Here is a 22,149-nt window from a genome sequence, read left to right as displayed (position 1 = left end):
ATCATTATCTTCTTCTTTTATTGCCTCCACTTCTGTAGCCATCTTCTAACTTTTGCCATTATTCCTGTCTTCTTCTTTATTTCTGATTCAGGCATCCAGTCCGGGTGACCCATAGCTCGGAATTTCTCCTGTATTCGTATCCAGTTATTGTTGAGTTTCTCAAAGCTTTCTTTTCTCTTTCTATTTTCTTCTTCTTTTCTTTCCTTAGTCCACTTTTCTTTGATGTTCTTTACCTCTTCCGTCATCACTTTCCTCATTACTTCTTCCGTTTTTGTCAGCTGGTCCAACCCCCATTTTACATATCGCCACTCCGTCCAATTCAATATCTTTTCTAAGAAGCACCTGACTTCGATGACATTTTCAAGTGCTTCCTTTAAACTTCCCACTCTTACATAAGGCGGGTCAATCAATCCTCTAAGTCTCTTTTCCTCTTCTTCCATCATTCCTGTTACTATCTCCTTTGCTTCCTTCAAATTATTGAAACAGTCGAGACACTTTTCTAATTTGAATTCTTTCTCTATCTTTTCCATGACAAACGTAACATCTACTATCCAATAATAAATGCCTATCAAATGATTTAGTAACGCTGTTGCTACCACCATTTTCTTTGTCTTTATTCCGTGGAATGGGTTCTAATGGCTAAACTGTTAGCTTTATAGTTAAAGTGCGGACGTGATTGAAAACATCCCCCCTAAGACATAAAATTGATCTTACCTAGATCATGACCAAAAACAACAACGCGCGGACGTGAAGGAAAACATCCCCTACTTTCTCATTTCTTATAATAAAACCAAAACTATACTCTCCACATACGCTAATAAACAATAAAATAACCCATAATCTACTATTCACACAAACGTACGCGATCCGTTACAAACACAAACACATACACTCACGCTATGAATAAAGAGTTAGTGTTTATATTCACACTACTCTACCTACACACATTGGCAAATCGATCGTTATTTCTTTTCTAGAGTATTGGGTAGCCCTGAAAAGGGCTGTTTTTTTTTTGAACTTCATGGACACCTGGTTAATGGTGGCACCTTCCAGGCCTGGCGCCACATACACATCTTGTCCCTCAGTTACTTTTTACCTTTTTGGGGGAGAGAGCAGAGGCAGGATATGTGGCTTCAGAATCCCAATTTTCTGTTTCTGGGGTTCTGAAATGTCTTCTTCTTCTTCTCTCCTTATCCTCCTCCTCTTCTTTGTTTCTTCTCTCCTCCTCTTCTTTGTATTTTCTCTCCTCCTCTTCTTTGTTTCTTCTTTCCTCCTCCTCTCTTATCCTTCCCTCTTCCACAATGGCCTCCGCGGCCAGTTCGTTCAACAGGTGCCTGGCATATTCCAGATGCACATGAAGTTCCAACAGTTTCTCCAGTCTCGTGTTCATTTTTGGTGTTGATCAGTGAACAAGGGTAGCTAGACTGCCGAACGAGTTTCAATTTATAGTGAAAGCGCGGACGTGAAGGAAAACATCCCCCTAAAAAACATAAAATTGATCTTACCTAGATCATGACCAAAAACAAAAACGCTCGGACCTAAAAGAAACACTCACTCACTTTTTTATGCTACCCATTACTATTGTAAAAAAATTTTTATTAATCACTTCAATTGACTATTCCCATACGCAAAGCAATCCAATCTAACCCCAAATCTACACCTCTAACACCATAATAAAGACATCATTTTAATCTACTATCCACACCAACGTACGTGAGCACTTACAAACACACAAACACATTCCCTCACATTTTTTAAAAAAGAGTTAGTGTTTATATTCACACTACTCTACCTACACACATTGGCAAATTGATGGTTATTTCTTTTCTAGAGTATTGGGTAGCCCTGAAAAGGGCTGTTTTTTTTTTGTTTGCTATGGCAATCTTTTTTTAGTTTCTAAGAATGCGATGTCCTCTGAGGATAGACTTTCTGGCGATAGGTCTGCTTCTTCGGAAAGAGAAGAACTCTTTGGTGTCGATACGGCAATCGACAAAGCCTCTGTCAGGTTCAGGTTGCTGCTGCTGTTGTTGTTGTTGTTGCTGCTGTTGCTGCTGTTGTTGCTGTCTCTGAAGTCTGTCCATTCTTCTTTCTCCCTGTTCACTTCTTCTCTGAAGAGCTCTTCTATCAGGTCTTCAGTGATTTTTAACATTCTCACATTCTCTATTTCTTCTGGCTTCGGTATCAGACTGTGTCTGACCCTATGCAAATTCACGTAGGCTTCGTTGAGCTTAGCTAGTTTGGAGCACATCTTCGTAGGAGGATGAGTCGACAATGGATGGTTAGACTGGAAACAACCCGGTTCTTAAAGTCAAAGCGCGGACGTGAAGGAAAACATCCCCCACACGGTTGCAACGTTCAATGAGTGTCATAAGAGGGATAGTAAGAAATGAAAGAGCATCAATCGAACATTCTTATACCTAAACAAAAGACGAAGGCATTTTTTTCCAAACACAACATTTTTTTATTCAATAATCACTTAACACTAAACAACAACTCTAACATTTTTTAACAATAATCCAACATTATAACATCAAACAATTTTTTCAAATCACAAACATTTTTTTCTCAATTGACAATCTACTTTAAACAGGGCTGACAACGTTGTGAATGAAATTGTGATTTCCACTGTTGGAAATCATTAGGTCATTGATGGACACTACGTTTCCTAGCTTGAGACAAAAGATAAGCATAATGGTCACAAAACCATGGATCTACTTTCACATCCTTTCTAGCAGAAGAACGAGGATCGAAATGAGTCACTAAATGTTCTAAGGAATAGCCCAGGCTGCGATGATGCAAAAAATACACACAATACTGTCCACACACCAAGGAATCTGTGCCTTGTAATTTCACGTTATTGAATCGGGTAGTCTGAGCATTTCTTCTCATAAAGTCGATGATATAGTCTTCCAAAGGGGGCAATCCGTACGAATCGAAATATTCCACACATCCTTCTTGAGGAAAGTAGACGGCTACCCAGTGGGTTCCTGGGAGATGACTGTCGTCCGTGTTGATTACGTAAGCTTGATGGTCTTTAGGTTTGCGATGAGGGAGTTCATCTTTAGCACAGACGACAGGATTCCAAGAAGCCGTATACGAACTGTGGTTCAAAAGGTAATAAAGTTCCCAGGTATCCATTGTTTTGTGTGTGTTTTTTTTTTCTTCTTCTTCTTCACAAGTAATAATAAGTTGTCAATTCTATCCTGACTTTTTGCTTGAAAATGTCTGACAAATAACCGTTTCTTCGTTTCGTCTCCTCACTCTGATTCAGGAGAGCTTCGATACGATGGATCTCTTGAGTGGTTAATGGTGGACAAGAATGTTCACGCAAGTCTTTATACCACTGGTGCAACACGTCTTTGTCCGAGATGAGACTCCAAGCCTCGTCCAGGTACTCGTCCAATTTTTCTTCTTGACTCAACATCAGGCATTTATGGTGTTGAATTTGACTGGGATGATCGTTTTGACATCCATAGCAATTTTTCTTGATCAATTCCGTCATTTTTTCGACCAAGTGTTTGGCAAAACAGGAGACTAAATGGGCTTCTTGTTCTGGCCATCTCGACTTCATCATGATCACTTCTTCCACAGTCTCCTCACATTTCATGTCCAAAGTTTCTCCACTAGTTAAAGAGGGATAACAGTCTTCCATGACTTCTAGTAATCTAGAATGACTTCTCTCAAACTGTTGATTTCTATGGTATTATCGAATTCTGCATACAGGATGAAGTTCACTGTGTTCCCTGCATCCAGTGGACTCGCAAACTGAATTTCCACACGAATCTGGCCAGATTTTATAGGGTGGAAATGTCCCTCGTCGCTGCCTTGGTCTGGAGTGAAATCGAAAGCCCACAAAGCATAGCCTCCTGCATAATCGTCGTACGTAATGCCGTGACTGGTGTTGCTTCCTAACTGTCCCGTGGCTTCGTACAGGGACAAGTACGATCTCAAATAATTCTTCGCGGCACCAAAGTTAGGCTCAAAAGGTCGGGTACACAAGGTCTTGCCATCGCGACTGACTTCAATCTTGGACACATTGTAATGATTAAAGTAGAAAGGATTTTCATTGTAGGCTCCATTGAAAGCTGAATTCTTGACGATACCAACAATCAAACGTTTGGGTAACTGTCCTTGGAACAGATGATCTTCGATCATGGATCGCTGTCCAGCAGGAATGGTGAAGGTTTTCACTTCCACGCGACGTATCGGATACTTGGCGGTCGTTCTGCTCAACGTCTGACTGATGTCGTTACCTACTTTAGGCAACACTTCCACACGTCGCACGTAGAGTCTGGCTTCTTCGATTTTGGTTTTGTAAGTGGCATCATTAGCAGCCATCAAATGGAAAGCGGCACTGCTGCGATTCAGTCTCAGGCGGATATCCACCCCGTTCAGCAAATACTTTTCTTGCAACCACATGTCCAAATGCAAGCGATCCATCATTTCTAAACTACGACTTCCAGCAATTTTCTTTCGTCGTTCTACAAATCCCGATAAATTTTGAGCATCCCCAGCAATTGTAACGGCGTTGAACCTATTCACTTGGTCAGGTTTCCATACCACGCAAGCATCCAGATGAGTGTTCTTGGCTTCTTTTCCGTACGTCAAGAGATTTTCCAGGTAGGCTCGGTAAGGGTAAGTATCCATGCTGCTGCTGACTAGTTTGTTATTCAAGTACAAGTCCACCTCGCTAAACAAGGAATGCATGAAATTGTTGACGGGAGCTACTGCATCATCATCGCCTAGGTCAGCGTTGGGTGGTTCGAACACTTTCACTTTTAAGTATAGGTAACTGCTATTCAGATCGATGTAATCTTCGGGCTGTCCTTTGATTTCACACTCGATGGGAGCGGAATCGGTCAATGAGGAGACTGGATGAAATTCCACCCACTGGGATTCTTGCATGGTCATCATGGTGGGGGGCATGGCAAACATATCCAGTTCCGTCTTGGAACAAGCACAAGACTCTCGGTGCATCATTTTTTCTGTTTTTTTTGTTCTTTCTCAATAATCGAAAACGTCTAAGTCTCGAACGGTTCTTCTTTTCTTGGCCTTTCTAGCTTGAAGTCTGGTGAAAGGGTGTTTTCTTCGTCGTCGTCTCTTTCTGCCTTGTCCTTGCTGAATGCCTGAATCGGTAGCGTGCAGGTCATTTATAGGTGTGTCTTGTCGGCCTAAAATGTCTTTGCCCGTTTGCAGCAAGACATTTTTGCCTGACCTCATGAAGGCTTCTTTAGGGTTTTATTTGTCGATGATGACATTTTGGAGAAATTCTTTGCCTTGTGTCAGTGCCGCATCTTTCAAGGCGTGCAATCCGCGTGTCACCATCGGTTTCAACACTGGGGCCACCGAACGAAAGGCCGATTTTAACATATCTCCTAAACCGTGTCCTCGCTGTCGAGCAACCCCTCGGTACACGGGATACATGACTTACTTAGGAATCGTGAGAAAACCGTTTTCGAAAATGGAGTTTCACCGTGACTTTTCCTTTGGTGAATGGAATATTTTGTCCCAAATCTCCTTTTATAGTAATGTTGACCGTGTCCAAATACGACTTGCTGACAGGCAAATAGTGAGGATGGACAAATTCGCGGTGGACATGGTAAGTGTTTCCACCTTCCTAGTCAGCGTTCGTGGCAGAATCCACTTTGAAAGGAATGACACGCAGTAACGGCACGGAGGTGTGTCCCACCACGTTGTACTCCACCACATCAGAGTACACAAATATCAAATTCAGTCCTTGGTTCAGTTCTACCGGGGTACGAAAATACTGGGCAAAAGTCTCGTTGTCGTAAATGACTGGTAATTCGTTTTTTTCTCTTTCTACTTTCTTCCTCATCTCCATGTCTCCACCCAACATGTCAAACAATTCAGGACAAAATACAATGGACATGATTTTACTCCGCTCAAATTTCATCAAGAAGCGACGAGCTACTTTGTGGTACTCCATGGTGACACTTCTGTTCTTGACAATCTCAAAAGCTTTCCCAAACACGCCATTAAACCTGGAGGCTATGGTGCTGACCAAATGATGACCACTAAAATAATAGCCTGGGAGAATGGACAAGTGGTAGGTGGACGTTTTAGTTTTCTCATTATAGGTTTTAATGTCAGATATGGTTGTTCTCTTATTCAATTCCTGTTGCAATTGCTCGTCATGAACTTCCACATCAAATTTATTTTGATTGGGAAGGACATTGAGGACTTGGGTCGGGTGAATCATTTCTACTAAAGCCACTTCCCAATGGGCTTCGTGATCTAAGGGGATGGCCTGAGGTAATTTGACCGTGTAACAGCACAACGTGTTGTGGGGAAACACCTCCATGGAACTGTCACTGGGTAAGGTTAAGTAAAATTGGTTTTGGTGACTCATAATTCCAGAGTTCTGTGGCTGTCCGAGGGGTTATTACTGGACGTCAGAGGCGTGTCTCCGCCCAAAATGGGGTTCTGATTGTGGTTGGAGTGGTGACTGACACTGGCACTGGACACAAGGTTCCCGTTCGAGGAGAATTTCAGGGAGGGATTGGGAAGCAGGTAACCGATGCAACTGCTCAATAAAATGGTCCACAATTGTTTGTCTCCTTGTTGCAAACTCAAATTGGCAATGGCTGCCCCGATGACACAATACACCACGAAGATTTGGCAGAAAAAGACGATTTGCGTTTTAGGCACACGTTCTCCACACCACACCCACAAGGGTTGTTTTTGTAAATCTTGCACAGAAGAACTGGGTGAAGGAGGAGTGGTCGACGTAGCTACCTCTGATGTGTGAAAGGGCATGATGGTCACTTCTTTTTATAGTCGATGACTTGCGAAGCGTCGATCCAAGAATCAAAACTGGGAGGATATCCTTTCCAACGTACTTTGACTTCTTTGACACGTCGTTTGCCCACTTTACGGGTTCTGCGTTCGAGAATGCTTTCGATGTCGTACACGTCGTCTTCTTTTTTGGTGACACGTTGTAACTCGGGCAAATAAAACGTTCCTTTGAGCACTTCTCCGTTCATGTCTTCCAATTTATAGACGGCAGGATGACGGCCATGCACTCGTCCAGTGACGCGAAACAATTCGGTCGTCCAGTTAGGTAAGTAACCTTTGTGAAAAGTGCGTTTGGTTTTGCCAATGCGCACCCAATCTCCTACGGCCAACTCTCCACTTTTCTCGGGGACAGCCCTCGTCCGGGACGTACCAAACAGACGCTCAAACACCAGCACTTCGTTGTCGGGAGTCACGTCTTGCGGGGCACGTCCGATGCTTCGATGGTAAGATTGGTTGTACGCTTGCACCAGGTGCGGTAAGATGTCGATGTACTTCAGAGTGTGGTGATGCGTAAAATATTTCCACATGCATTCTTTCAAAGTGCGTTGAAAACGTTCCACGATGCTGGCTTTGGTTTCGGGATTCTCGGTGGTAAAAAAATGAATGTCACGTTTCTTTAATTCTTTTTGGAAAGCTTGGTTCAGAAATTCGGTGCCTTTGTCCGTTTGCCATCGAAGAGGGTGACGACCGCTTTGTTTCAACACCCGTTGCAGGGCTCGCACTAACTCGCTGCTCGATTTGGAAGTCAAGGGCACGACCCAGGCAAATTTGGAAAAGACGTCGATGACACAAAACAAATATTTGTAACCACGATTGTAGCTGGCCAAATGAGAGACATCGGCTAAATCGGCTTGCCATTGATGATCGATGCCTTCCACTCGGGTGCGACTTCTGGCAAACTTGCGTCGAATGGGTTTGTGTAAAGTGTAGGTAGCTTGTTCTTGTAACCATCGTTGCACTTGAGGTAAACGGAGACTTTTCAGTCGCGTTTTGGCAGCACGATACAATTTTTGAACTCCTGCGTAACCTGCAGGATGGGAGGGATCGTAGTAAATGCTGGCTAAGACTTTTTCCATTTTTGGTGTGTTAATAAGACACCCACTCTTGGAGGATGCTACTCTTTTTCTCTTGGGGTATTTTCTTGGATTGCAATGCTTTGCGTGTGCGACCGGCAATAGGTGTTGAAGAGGAGGATGTCTGAGCGGGGGATATCGGTTCTTGTTTCACTTCTGTCTTCACTTTCTTTTTCTCTTGTGATGAAGAAGGGGTGGCCATCATCTTTTTAATCCATCCAATTCTGGAGGTAGGTGGTGTTGTTAACTTGCGTACTTTTTCGGGTGGAGTTTGAAACCCTTCTTCTTCTTCTTTTCCTTTTTCTGTCTTGGTCACTGGTACTGGTACTGGTACTGGTGATGGTACTGGACTTTTGATCAAGGTCTTAAAATCTTTCAGAGTGGGTAGAGCTGTTTCGTCTAAAGCTTTCTGGTGAAAGAGTTGCAGTCATTGCAAGAGTTGACCGTACTTTTGCGATTTTTCTGTTTCGGACAAATCTTGGCGATCCATCAAGGACTGCAATTCGTGTTGTAACTGGGACATCTCGCTCAAATTGGGATTGGGAGGTAAATGCGGGGTGCGTTGTTCTTGCCACCGATGGTATTCCATCCATCGTTTGTAAGGCACTGAAGCTAGTTTTCGTCCTTCCATGGGGTTGTCAGGGGTCGATTCTGAGATCTTGGGACTTCCGAAGGCCTTTTTATCTTGCTCCCACCAGTCCTCCCAACATGGTTCCCAAGACTCCTTTCAGTATGGGGCCTAACAAGAGAGGCAAAATGCCTCCACGTTGGACCAACATCTACTTTTTTTGACGAATGGGAATTTTCTTTCGAACCATTTGGCGAAGAACGTGACGATGCTTGCTTAAGCATTGTTTCTGGTGTTTGGACAAAGGAAACGTGCCTTTCAAAACGTTCAAACAACATTCGCACACGGTATCGATGACCTCTTTGGAGGCCGTTTGGATGGGGTTTTTTCGTAGGGGTGGAGAAGCTTTGGACAGGACAGATAACATGTCCCCATGTTTGGCTAAACGTGGTGGCAGTCCTTTCCTTTTCTTTCCTTGGGGTTTTCTGGAGGGTGACATCTTTGAGTCTTCAGGAGCACCAAAAAAACACTGATACCCTACTTGGTCACAGGCCTTTTTTATACTGGAACGCGTCGCCACTGATTGTCTTTACGTCGTATCAGTTTGAGGACAGGCATGACACGTCGTGCAGGGGTACGTAACGGACTAAATCGAGCCAGTTCTTGCTTGGACAAATCCAGTAAACTTTGTAACATGCCCGATCTTCCTTGGACTTTGATTTTGGGGGAAGGTACTTTGTGAGCAGCAGCCACTGCCACTAAATTGGAGGGTCCTGCCACTGGGGAAGTTCTTTTGGGGGTCATCAACGGAGAAGTTCTTGGTGTGATCAACGTCTCCAAGTACTCTTCAGTTCTGGGTGTCATTAACGGAGAAGTGGATAAACGTGAGGCTGCCGGAGACGCAGTCACTGCCGTGGCAGATCGTGGTTTGCGAGTGTAAGGTTGCGTCCTGGCCGAAATGCCTCTCTTGCGACTAGTTTTCTTCTGTGGGCTTTTCTTTTTCTGGGGACTTTTTTTCTGTTTCTTTTTCTGGGGGCTTCTTTTCTTTTTCCGGGGTGGTGTCTGGTAAGAGGAGGGTCCTGCCACTGGAGAAGTTCTCCTTGGGGACCTGGTCTTTTTCATCTTCTTGGGACTTCGTTCGACTTTTTTCTTGGGTATAACTTTGGGGGCATTAGGATCCCATCTTAAGAGAGAGCGAATGATGACCCCTCCTAGAGTACCGCTCCCTCCAGGTTTCAAAATGATTTGTTTTTTGGTTTGAGTGTCGATGCGGGGATCGGCCAGTTGGACCAAAGCGACTTTGTTTCGATCGAAAAAGCGTTTGGTTTGATGAGGAATCTGAATGATTCCTTGGAGTATTTGACGTGCCGTCACCGTGAACCATCGTAAGACTTCTCTGAGACTAGCTTCTAAGACACGAGCTCGTGTTTGTGGATTTTTTTCTCGACTGATGCCATACAAGGCACGAATCAATTTGACGGGAAGATGCGACTGAAGGGACGTCATGTTCACACTGTGTGAGACAGACGAAAAAGGGTCTGAGGTTTTTATAGATTTTTTGATGGGGAGTGAAATGAAGTCGAGGACGGAGACGTGTACAGGACAGGCCCTCCGTCTTGGCACCAGTGGTGAAACAAGTGGGTACGAAATCGCAAATCCTCGGGAGTCGTAGGTTTCAAATCGACGAGTAAATAGGCGTGTGGTGTTTGAGTGGCATCGTCGTACGCCTGAGTCAGCCAAGGCGTTCCTAACTGTTTGGCTAAGACTTGCACTTGCGATTTATCTCTAGGGCTTTTAAACAAGACCACGTAATGCGCATTGAGACTGATGGTGCGATGGGCTTTACTTTGTTGAAACAAATTTTGGGTGATGTAAACGACACTGGCATTACGGTGATGCCCTTTGCGCGTGAACCACAATTTAATTTCTTCTTCGTCTTCTCCTAACATGTCGTCGAAAATGACCAAATGGGTTTGACGGGAGTCAGAGACGATGCTGTCGTCTTCTTTAGGAATGCCTTCCACAAACACGATGGAATCGCCTTGACTTTCTCGCAAGAGGTTGTACGCCGATTGCCACTCTTTGTAACACCACACGATCCGTTGAGGTGGCCGATCGATCAAATGATGTTTATGTTCGATCAAACGTTTGACGAATTCGGTTTTGCCTGAACCGCTAGGTCCAGCAATGAGCATGTTAAAGGGATGGCGAAGATACAAAGCCTCCCAACTGGCACGATCTAAGTGTTCGTCGATGACTTTGACAGTAGAGGAAGAGGGAGCAGAGACAGCAGAGGTAGCCATTGTGTGAGAAATGTCACTTGTGACACGAAAACAAACAAGACAAGAGTTTATATACTTTTTCAGAACACGTTTATTGAATGTTTTTTTTTTCAAACATGAATACGAAAGACATAAATACATAAAAGCCAAAGGCTTAAGTACAAGAATAAAAGGCACATGATAACCATGAACGTGGAATAAAAACAAGTGTCTGTAAACCAACAACATGTTTTGGGTAATGTTCTAACCAGTTCTATAGTAGGGGGTAAGGTCACACAAGTGTCCTCCCGAAAGGGTCTTTCAGGCCTGTCCACGACAGTCCCGTCCTGGGTGACGGGTTCTTCTGGCACCGTCACTAACACGGGTTGAAAAGTAACTTTTTTCCTTGAACAACTCTCGTGCATACTGGGCCACTTCTTGGGTCCAAGCCTCAAAAGCCCATTCTTTCCAGGCAGGGACATCTGTCCAATGGGGATGTAAATCACAAGCTACACACACATCGTCATACACATCTTGGGTAGCTAAAAGTTGACGAATCTTTTTTTCCTGTTGAGGTCGAGAAGTATCCAGATGAAAACGCAAGGCTTTGAGCAAAAGGAGTTTTTCGTGACCATTTAAGGCCATTGAGGTGGTAAGTACTGATCGTAAAGAGTCCACAAAGAATCGGCTGGTAAACGAAATCCCAGAAAACAAGTCACTAAGACACACACCACTTGTCGTCCCAAATTGAATGGATACAGTTCTTGTAATAATCGATGGTAATGATCCACGGTTTGAATATGGTCATTGAGTTCCTTCCACGGAATCTGTTCAATAATATGTGACATAATCCGTGGCATGGCAACTTGATTTTATAGTGTCTTTGTTTCGGAAGCAATAAAGGTAATTTCTAACCAAACATGTTCGTTCTCCAGTAGGGAATTTAAATGTTACATACTGTAACTGAAACGTCAGAGTTTGTCTAGATGTTTCGTCTTTTTCTAAACAGATTCCATGTAACAAATGTTGGTAATCCTTTAACTCGTCTTCTTCAATACGTTGCAGTAAGTGAATCTCGAAGTAACCAAAATTACGAACGTCTAGTCCATCATCATCCCCAAACTGAAAGTGTTCAACAAGGTCTGACCACTGAAAAAATTTCTGACGAATCGGTCCTCTTATACCATTCAGGTACCAGTGGTTAAAGATCTGGTGACGTAACGGATGCAATTGTTCTTTACGTTTCACTTGTATTTTCACCAGCTCTCGGTAAATCCTTTCTCTCAACTCCTCAGGCAAGCCCAAAATGTTCTCTTGTAAAGTATCCATAAGTATATACACTGTTTTTGGAATCGTTGGGTGGTGGCCAATAGCCTCGTTTAACTTTGTGCCTAATGTAATATCCACTCATAGTCAGTCTTCTTGTACTTTGGAACAGAGCATAATTTAAAAACGGATGAATCACTTTGAGTTTGCGTTTCACTTGTATTTTGATCAGTTCTCGGTAAATGCGTTCTCTCAACTCCACAGGCAAAGGACGAATGTTCTCTAGCAAAGTATCCATGAATAGGTCATACTAAATCCTCTTTGGTCTGACACAAGAAATGTACTGTTTGCACAAACACGGTTTTACTTCAGTGTCGAATTTAAATCGTTTAGTTACTAATTTGCACATTACAATTCGTTCAGAAGTTTCCTCTTTCACTAAGTTGACATTGTGTTCAAGATGTTGGTAATTCGTTAACTCTTCCTCTGGAATTCGATGCAGTAAGTTTACAATGATGTAGGTAGAATCGTCCATAACAAACCAATCCTTTTTAAAACTAGAGGATCGTTCATCAATGTCCGTCGGATGGAACACTTTCAATTGAATCAATTCTTGTATAGCCTTCAGGTACCAGTGGTTCAAACACCGGTGACGTAACGGATGCAATTGTTCTTTACGTTTCACTTGTATTTTGACCAGCTCTCGGTAAATGCGTTCTCTCAACTCCACAGGCAAAGCACGAATGTTCTCTTGTAAAGTATCCATGAACAAATTATGGTAAGTTACTTCAATGTCTCGGTCCCACTAAGGGTAAGTAATGACAATTCGGTGACCATCGAGCATGTTCAACGTAGGCCGAATCTTGCGGTTCCCAGTGGTGAAGTGACACACCACAACTGAAGCACTTGACTTTATCTCCTTCGCCCAAGTAGAAAAATCCGGCTCTGGCTAATTCTTCGGGGGTCGGTCCTCCCAGATACTTAGGCCATTTTCCTTTGAACGATTGAAGACGATTTTCAAAGTCGCAGTATTCCGACAAACGCACAGGGAACGAATATTCGTCTTTCACAGGTTCGTTTCGATGAGGGTTGAGTGACATGGGCAAGAGTTTGCTCAGGGCTGGATGACATCCGTAGGGGGGTAGACGTGAAGGTGAACATTCCCCTTTAAACACAGTAAAGTGTCCAAGAGGACGAGCGGCATCACTTTCGCATCCCACAGGTTTGACACGCACAGCATCCCTTTCCATGATAGGGGTAGTGACACTAAAGTTCCCATGATGCTTTACGGCATCGCTCAGGTCAACAGCGTACAGCATCGTACCCATCGCAAGGCTCACAATCGCATTCCACTTCCGAAGCCTCACACTTGAATTGTGCCTTTCTAAACAACTTGTTCTGTGTTTCTCTGAAAGTATTCATCTTGTTCGCTCGGTCTTGGTAGTCACAATGAACTATCCATCTTGACCATAGCCCCTTTTTATACTAGTCGCAATGCAGTCTCCAGCTTGAACATCTTTCCTTTTTTACGTTTTTTATGTCCTGTTCTGGAAGGTACCGTCTCTAAGGTACCGTCAACATTGTACCGTAGTGTGATGGGTGGAAAGGCCATAGAAAGGTAAGAGCAGTGCGGAGACCATCGAGTATGTTCCAGAATAGCCGAATCTTTATAGATACATAGATCCATTCGTAACTTCAGTCCGCAAGCGAAACACTGTACCTCGTATCCCAATCCTGACTCAGGTCCCAAGTAGACAAATCCTGTTCTAGCTAAAACATGCGAAGAAGGTAATCCTTCCCTATCCGTAGGCCATTTCTGAAACGTGTCCAATCGACGGGCACAATCACAATAGTCAGGTAAGAAGACTGGAAAATGGTAGGGTTTGAACTTGGAGTTCTCATCGGGTTTCTCACTCGATTCTTGCTGTGGCGAAGTCATCTTTCTGGTGGGGTAACTATCCTCTTACAACCAATGTTTTATACCAACGTGTCCATACGGTAAGGTGAAATGATTGAGAAGTCGCACTCGCTTCTGGTACACGATTTGATAGACTTTTTCCAAGGGTTGACTGACGATGTGGTGAGTGGGTAAACGTACAATCTTGTTCGGTTGATAGGTGGTCACTTTAAAGTGTCCATCCTCTCCCGATTGCAAGGCTTCTTTCAATACCCCAAAGTTGACCACTCGACTGGTACGATAATTCAGAGTCAGTCCTTTCACTTTGCACGTCGTGTGCACTTCTCCTTGTTTGTCACGGTATTCGTAGCCGTAATTTTTGGGACCGCCACTGACGAAACTTAGAATCTTGTCGTCGGGATGCTCGTCTGTCCAGGCTCCTAAACGGTCTCCTTCGATGTCAGGGTGATGTTGAATCGGGTGATGGATGTAAATGCAACTGTCCGTGTCAAAGTACAGGACGCGTTCCCCTAACAGTTCTAAAGCTTCGTACAATTTTAAGCGAGCATGAGCTGTCACGTAAGCCGCAATGATGACATTTCCAAAAGGGTCGTCTTGTACAAAGTCCAGATCTTCTTCGTAATTGACCAAGATCAAATTCTCTCGAACGACGTCCACGTGTTTCATGTATTTGGTTTTGTCGTGAATCATCTGGAAGTAGCGGAAGGTTCTGTCAAATATTCCGTCTTGGGTAAACACGGTCGTTGTGCCATTTTACCACACAAGCAATTTAACATCACTTTGGCAAACGATCGCCTACCTTCGTTTTTCTCGATGTGGTCTAAAGAGATGCCTTCTTGTTCGTAGTATTTCTCTTTGAATTGTATTTGGTCTTCGGGAGTGTGACACCAGGAAGGATAGCCGCTGGCTTCTTGTTTCAGTTTCAAAAAGGCATCCACGTAGTCAGCGAAAATGCCTTTCTGACTGGGATCACCCTTGTGGTATTGTTGTGTCTTGGGAAAGTGGCAAATTTCGTACACTTCTAACAGTTGGTATCCCATGTCCAGAGCTTTGAACAATTCTACGCTGACCCAGGTTCCCGTCGAGGCACGTTCTTCCTGGGTGTGCTGACAAGGTTGGTCTTGGTTGCACGTTTCGGCACAAGTACGGCACAATGGAAACATCAGTTTGCCTTGACAATGGTGAGGTAAGACGGGATGGTATAGGTTCGTGGGAGGCAAAACTTTACACTTGATCAAGCCTTCGTATTGTCGAATGTTTTTCAGGTCGATGTGTTCCGTCAGCAATTGCGGGTGCCCTACAGGAAAGCGACAATATTTGCACACGTAGGGATACAGCGAACACACGTCCAAGTATTTGATTTCTTCTCCTTTCTCTTCGTCGGCTTGGTACAGCAAACAGGTGGCATTGGTCCTTCCTCCGTACAAACTATCCCTCGGGTTCAGCGGGTCCATGAACTGGTAACTTTCCACGAGGCGTTTAAACTCGGGATCGGTTTTCATACGGTGATCATACTCGTGTTCCCACATTTCCACCACTTGGTATCCTTCCTGTTCTAACTTTAGGCGTCGCTGACAAGTCTTCCATGGTTCGTTGTAAAAACTGATTTTTAGTGCTACGATCAGGGTAACAGACGGGACATCCGTGAAATAAGCAGCCGTTAAACTCGTACACGATCTTGGGGTTTTCTAAGTCCCAGCCATCTACCGAATACGTTCCGATGGTCTTTTCACCCCCTCCGTTGCGGGCATGCTGAATCCATTTGTCTTCCTTGTCGCACAAGTAATGTAACCAACGTAGGGCTTTGACCGAGTATTGACGTTTGACATAGTGGGTCGTTTGAGGACTGATGACAGCCACGGTGTTTTCAGGCATGAATCGTTGTCGATACACTAAGGAACACGCTTTGGCAATGGTGCAAGCTTCTTTCAAAGGATCGACCCCTCCGTGTTCCATGAACAGTTCTCGAAATTTTCCACAGCAACGTCGTAAAATGTCCACGTCGGAACGACAATACTTTAGCATTTCTTCCTGAAAGTCGAAGGGGTCCGAGGCGTGAGCCTGGTACCAAGCGTAGAAAGCTTCTCGTTGTTCGGTACGCATGTTGTCGGGGTCGTAATAGTGAGCCTCGGGCAAATGGGGTAGAACGGCGTGTTGATTGGCTTCCGTATTGAAAAAGTGTGGAAAATAACCTTTAGCCATTTCTGTCATTCCAAACGTTTTAGGCATTCGACTCAAAGGCATGGCCAAGTAACTCATCGAATCTTTAAACTGTACTTTCCCACTTGCATGAAAATGATTTTGGCTCCGTTCAAAGTCACTTTAGGACGCTCGGTGCCTTGTTCCGTATAGTATCTCAAAAGAAACTGTCCATCGGATCCGGAGAAATTGTGAGCCATCACCGTGGCATGACGATGACAATCTCTGTAACGTTCGATGTCCTCTTTGCTCCAGGTCTTGTCGATGGGGTCTAAGACCCATTGGGCAAAATCGGCTAACGTGTTCGGTCCCCGAAAGATTTTTTCACGCCCTCCAGGAATCTTGCTGCAGTGAGGGCAATGACTGAAGATAGGTTCTTGAATGCACTTCTCGCACGCTCGATGAGCCACGCAGAAATTAGGAATGTGAATGCCGGTCTCTTGCATGGATTCGAAATCGAAAAAGATGAAATTGCCTTTCTTCTTGTGACCGTCCTCTTTCTCTGGTTGGGGTTGGTATTTTTGCACGTAGCATTGGTGTTTCAAGTCCACGATGTGATGACAAATGTGACATTTTTTTTTCCTGAACATACGTGTGCCTTGGTACTATTGGTACGTATGCCTTGTCCACACGTAGGGCACAATCTCAGGAGTTGACAAGCACATTTCTTCTGTGAACCTTGTGTATTCAGATGTTGTTAGTAACAGGTAGGGCTGACAAACGTGCGCAGACAAGTTGAACAAGGCACTGGTTCTTCGCTCAGACAGGGTGAAGAGGCCAAACATCCTGAGCATTTCAATCCACAATTCTTGTGTTGCTCTCGATTATTATAACCATAATCACATTTCTCACAATAATAAATATATCCCAGGAATCCGGTGATAGTGGTAATGGTATCGAAATGGTCATCGTGATAATAAACATGAATGTATTTTCCGTCCTTAAAATCTTGGCCTCGAAACAACAGAGGCCCGCGCACTTCTTGAGGGTGCACTTTCAAGGTGTAGCGTGGAGCTAGGACATCTTGCAATTTTTGCATTTCAGGAATGCCACAGGGTGTGTCTTTGGACAGGCCAGCTTGTTGCAACAGGAGTTCTGCTTCGTTTCGTTGTTTGGCTCGGTCCGATTGTCGAATAGTTTTCCAGGCTCTTTTCCATTCTGCCGTGTCGTTCTTGTTGGCATAGGTTCGTCCCACCACGATGGCTCGAGCTAAACACATCTGGTCCTGAGGGTTGTTAATTCGGACGAGACTCTTTTTGGTGCTGCGAAGGTCGTCCACCAATAACATCTTTTTGCGTCCAGTCCCTTGAGGAGCAGAGACGTGGGTCATGTCCAGTGTGGCTTTACCATCGGTGATGTCAAACTGGTCATTAGATTGTTGTACGTGTTGAATCTTGTCCATGACTTTGGAAGCGGTCAATTCTGCAGGGGTGCTAAACTCGATCCAAACAGGGGATTTCAAACCGTCGTGTTGTATGGAAAGTCTCAAGCGATCGTCTTCTTTGGGGTGACATTGTCGCTTGAGTGCAGTGAGCAAAGAATCCCACACCCCAGTGATAAACACTTCTGCTTTCTCTAACGGCACTTCAGCCTTGAAATCTTTAAACTTCACCGTGTATTTGTAAGCCGTGGTTCTAAATTTTCTAGAGGAGCGCTTTTCCGTCTCTCGAATGGAATAGTACTTTTCAGGGTTGACTAAGGGTGGTGAACTTGGTTTAGAGGGTTCGGAATTTGGTTCACTCATGTCCTCTTCAAAATCACTGGCATGAATTTGTGCCAAGATTTCAGCCCTGGTTCGAGGCGATAGATCACGTTTCTGCCTCTTACTTTCTTCTTCTTTCTTCTCGAAAGAATAGGATCGTTTCATCTTGAGTGCAAAACGTCAAATGACTCAAGTTTAAACACCATAGACTAATTTATAGTCATGGCAGACCAGCGTATATAAAAGGGTGTGTGTCTTGTCCTTTCACTATTCATTTCACTCTCAAGCCGAGCACAACGATGGAAGAGACTAACCAAATCGAACGTTTCGTCAGAGCTTTGCGAGGGGTCATTAGAAAATTTTCTTCAGACCAGCCCACGGACTACTCTCCTTCCTTTCGAGATAAAAGTCAAGATACTTGCTATATCTGTCAGAAGAAAGGGCATTGGTCTTCAGAGTGTCCAGACCGTCAAAAAAGAAAAAAAAAACAAGGGCTAAAAAAGACAAAAGTCAAGATACCTGTTATTATTGTAAAGAAAAAGGACATTTGTTTCCAGATTGCCCAAAAAAAGAAACAAGAGGAATCAGAAGAAAAGAGGAATTCTTCAGAAGAAGAGAGGGATTCTTCAGAGGAAGAGAGGGATTTTTCTGAGGAAGAAAGAAGGCAGGTGAAGAAAAAGAAACAGGAGAAAAAAAGAAGAAGGGAAGAAAGCGAGGAGGAGGAAGAAGAAGAGGAAAAGAGTGTGACGGTGAAAAAATTCAAAAAACAGAGAGACTAAACAAGGAGACAGAAGAAGTCAATGAACTTTTTATTAAAGTGTTCTGTTGTGAATTGTGAATTGGATTGTAACAATGGATAAAAGAATAAATTAATGATACAAGGTAAGTGTCTTTGAGTTGTGATTTTAAAATAAGAAGCTACACTCACGCACTCATACACAGAGACGTACTATAGGGGGTAAAATGGGCTGTTTAATATTTTTTTGAGTTATTGGCAAATTGAAATTGTATATCTTTTCGAGAAATGTGGGTGGCCCTGAAAAGGGCCTTTTTTCTTTATGGTGTAGGGGTGAGTTTAAGCAATCAACTTTAACTGCCTTAAGCCTTTGCCACGGCCAAGGCCTACTTCTGGACTGCGTAATGTTGATAATGATGATGATTGGGTTGAAATCACTAAGGGTGGTACGGTAGGCTTAGTCACAGGGTTGACGTGTTTAGCTCGGGAAGGTCGTATTCTCTTCGGTCGTAATAAAGAAGTCTGATACATTTGTTTCAGACTTCTTAACTCCGCTAAAATGTCCAACAGTACCGTAACCGTTTGATTTTCACCCTCTTGTTTCTTTGCTGCTACTTCTTCTTGCTGTTGTTGCTGTTGTTTTTTTCTTACCTCTTCTTCTTGCTGCTGCTGTAGGAGAAAAGCTTGTTCCGCTTCCTTTTGTCGTTGTATAAATTTCTCCAATTCTTCTTTCTGTCTCTGTCTAAAATTCTCCACGCGCGGTAATGAAGAAGGTAACGAAGGTTCCGGAACAAATTCTTGCGAGGAGAGAAAATCCACAAAATCCCAGTTCACCTCTTCTGAAAGTAAGTCCGGGTTCCCTTGGGCAGTCTCCCCTGCTGGTGCACCCCAATGGATCGTTTTCTGAATTTCCGTCATGTTGAATCACTGTCGCATAGATTGACTGTACACAAGCACTAGCGAATCTATATAGACCACGTGACGTCACAGACTGCTCTCTTCGGATTGGATGTGGGCTGACTGAATTTTGTAACGCGTGTTCGGATTGGTGAATGAACTCAATCCGTTTCAATCCTTCCTCTACCTATAAATAAGCGCAGTTCACTGCATTGATTCACCTGTTCTCGTCGCTTCAAGATGTGGACCACAGTCGAATCATCCACCCTTGTGTCTTCCATGATGTTTAGGACGGACATGCTCATGTATGTCAGGTCCAAGTGGACCGTTGTCCACAGGACAAACACCAGCCTGTGGATGCGTAGGATCTACGTTGAAAGACAAGGGTGCCTGAAAAGAGTGCTGATTTACGGGCCAACAGTGAGACGCAGCCTAAGGACAAGAAGAAGACCAATGCGGTGCCCTTTATGTTAATGAATACATTAACATAAACCCAAAGGCCCTTTTCAGGGCCACCCATATTTCTCGAAAAGAGATAGCCTTTCAATTGCCTACCCCTTTTTTAAATTTAAATTTAAATTTAAATTTAAAAAAAATTTAAAAAAAAAAAAATCCCATGTTCAATTCCATTTGTCCCTAGACAAGCCCAAACTCTATTCCCCATGTTAAATTCCGCTTGAGGCTAAAACGACCCAAGACTATTTCCCATGTTAAATTCACCTTGAGGCCCACGACCCACGATTTTTCTCCATGTTAAATTTCCATTGAGGCTAAAACGACCCAGGGGTGTTTTTAATGCTAATTCCCATTGAGGCTAAAGTGACCCCATTCACTACTAATCTATCACGGAGATTTGAAATTATAAGAAAATGAAAACACTGTAAACAAAACGTTATTGCAAATTTTATACGACTGTGACCTTGTCTCCAAGATCATAGGAGTGAGAAAGCATGTCGCAGAATGAATTGTCTTAGCATTATACTGATAAAAGCTCATTTTGATGATACTCTATTAAGAAGTTTAGGAAATATTAGCAAATTAAAAAAAAAATTACGCAAATTTCCGTTGACCTTGAACCCATGGTAAAATGGAATAGTGAGCTTCTGATAGAATGAATTGCCTTAGAGAGTCGTTATTATTCGTGTCAATTATGATAAGAATATAAACAGAGATTTAAGAAATATACGAAAATTAAACATTTTATCCCCCAATGGCGGGGGGGGGGGCATATGGGCCATGAATAAGCCACTAAGGGGCCTCGGTTTATATATATATGGGCTTGTTTGTCATTCGATTAATTTCGTGGCCCGGGTCTCTATCAACTCTGAATGGGCCCGATGTTGCCTCCATTGGAAAAATGCTGTGTCTCGCTTCCCATTAAAGTAGGTTCGAAAATAAAAACTGAGTGAAGCAATGAGGGTAAATATAAGTTTACAGCGACCTCCTTTAATTGATATTGGTGTATTCACTTAGATGCATCTACATACAAATTGGTATTTCTCTGGGACTAACCATGCGAGAGAAACTAGCCTAAACACACATACTCTCTCTCTCTCTCTCACGCACACACACACACACGCGCACACACACATCAGCCTCTCATTATAAAGAGTTAGAAACTGGCTCAAAAGGTTATACTTTAATATATACTCTCATTCAAATGATTTCTAACATGAAGCGATCATGTTTTTACATATTTTTACCTGGGTAGAAACAGTCTACATCGTGAAACGGTTCTCTGATGCACGATGTTATTTAAGTATAACCTTTTGAGCCAGTCATAATTCGCCATTGACGAGTGTGCCCCATAGTGAACGTTTTTTGAAAATGAGAGTCGCTTACAATGTATGTGTAGTGAAGAAGACAATGTCTAATTCTTCCATGGAACACGATTCCTTAAGTTGAATCGAGTTAAAGGTAAGTAGAAACTTACTTTTGCATCTACTACTGTTCTGTAATTAAAGAAGCGATGTATCGTAGAGTCGCAAACATGATATATGTAGCTCATTTTACTGGTTGTTAGCTGAGCGCGACGTTGTCCCGGCAGGCAAAATTCGCGAAATTCGTACGTTTCGTAACCTGTAACTTCGGTTTGGTACAACGCAGAAAAGTCAATTATGGCTTGATGAATAGAAAAATACCTCTGGAGTAAACAAGCCATAGAGTATGGTCGTGTTCCTTTACAGACAGAAATAGCAGAAGGAAATAGAGGGTCATGGGTGGAACCAAGTATTTGGAAGTTACGTACCTTCTCTCGTATGCAGTTTGATAGAGAAGGTCCTATGTAGGGTCATGGGGGGTAATCTACGGTATTTTTGTCACTCTTTATGATTTTTTCCCTTCAGATCATTGTTTTTTTTTTGTTTTTTTTTGTTTTTTTTTCTTTCTTCTCAGCATCAAGCTCGCGTCGAGCAATTGTGATTAAAACTAAATCACATGGTCGAAGTCGAATCCGCTTCCTTCTGGTTAAGAATAACAGCCTGAAGCATCGCGGTTCCATAGATTTATAATGAATTTAACAAGACTTACCCCATCATAATAAAGCCATGCATAATAAAGCTCCTCTCAATATAACTTGTATTATTATCTTGTATATACGCAAGTTATAAAAAAAAAAAAAACAAAAAAAAAAACATCGTGCTCAAGGCGCATAATTTGGTACATATTGCTATCTGTATATGCGCAAGACGTCATTGAAACTTCATATTTACTG

The 22,149-nt window shown here is 43.2% G+C and overlaps 1 protein-coding gene across 1 annotated transcript in view; it reads right to left on the bottom strand.

Annotated features, from left to right (window-relative positions):
* LOC149804421 (tRNA (adenine(58)-N(1))-methyltransferase catalytic subunit TRMT61A-like) overlaps positions 1–21,802 on the bottom strand; it is a 45,501-nt gene extending 23,699 nt beyond the window's left edge. The window contains exon 1 of the mRNA XM_089940152.1: positions 21,685–21,802. Within this exon, the coding sequence (XP_089796278.1) occupies positions 21,685–21,730 (46 nt within the window). The 5' untranslated portion in view covers positions 21,731–21,802. The remainder of the gene's footprint in view (positions 1–21,684) is intronic.
* Between the last annotated feature and the right edge of the window lie 347 nt (positions 21,803–22,149).

The sequence above is a fragment of the Sinohyriopsis cumingii genome, chromosome 2 (genome assembly GCF_028554795.1).
Source record: "Sinohyriopsis cumingii isolate HCF-2022 chromosome 2, ASM2855479v2, whole genome shotgun sequence".
Classification (NCBI taxonomy): domain Eukaryota; kingdom Metazoa; phylum Mollusca; class Bivalvia; order Unionida; family Unionidae; genus Sinohyriopsis; species Sinohyriopsis cumingii.
The sequence above is the reverse complement of the archived record's forward strand: the minus strand, read 5'-3'. Positions and strand labels throughout refer to the sequence as shown.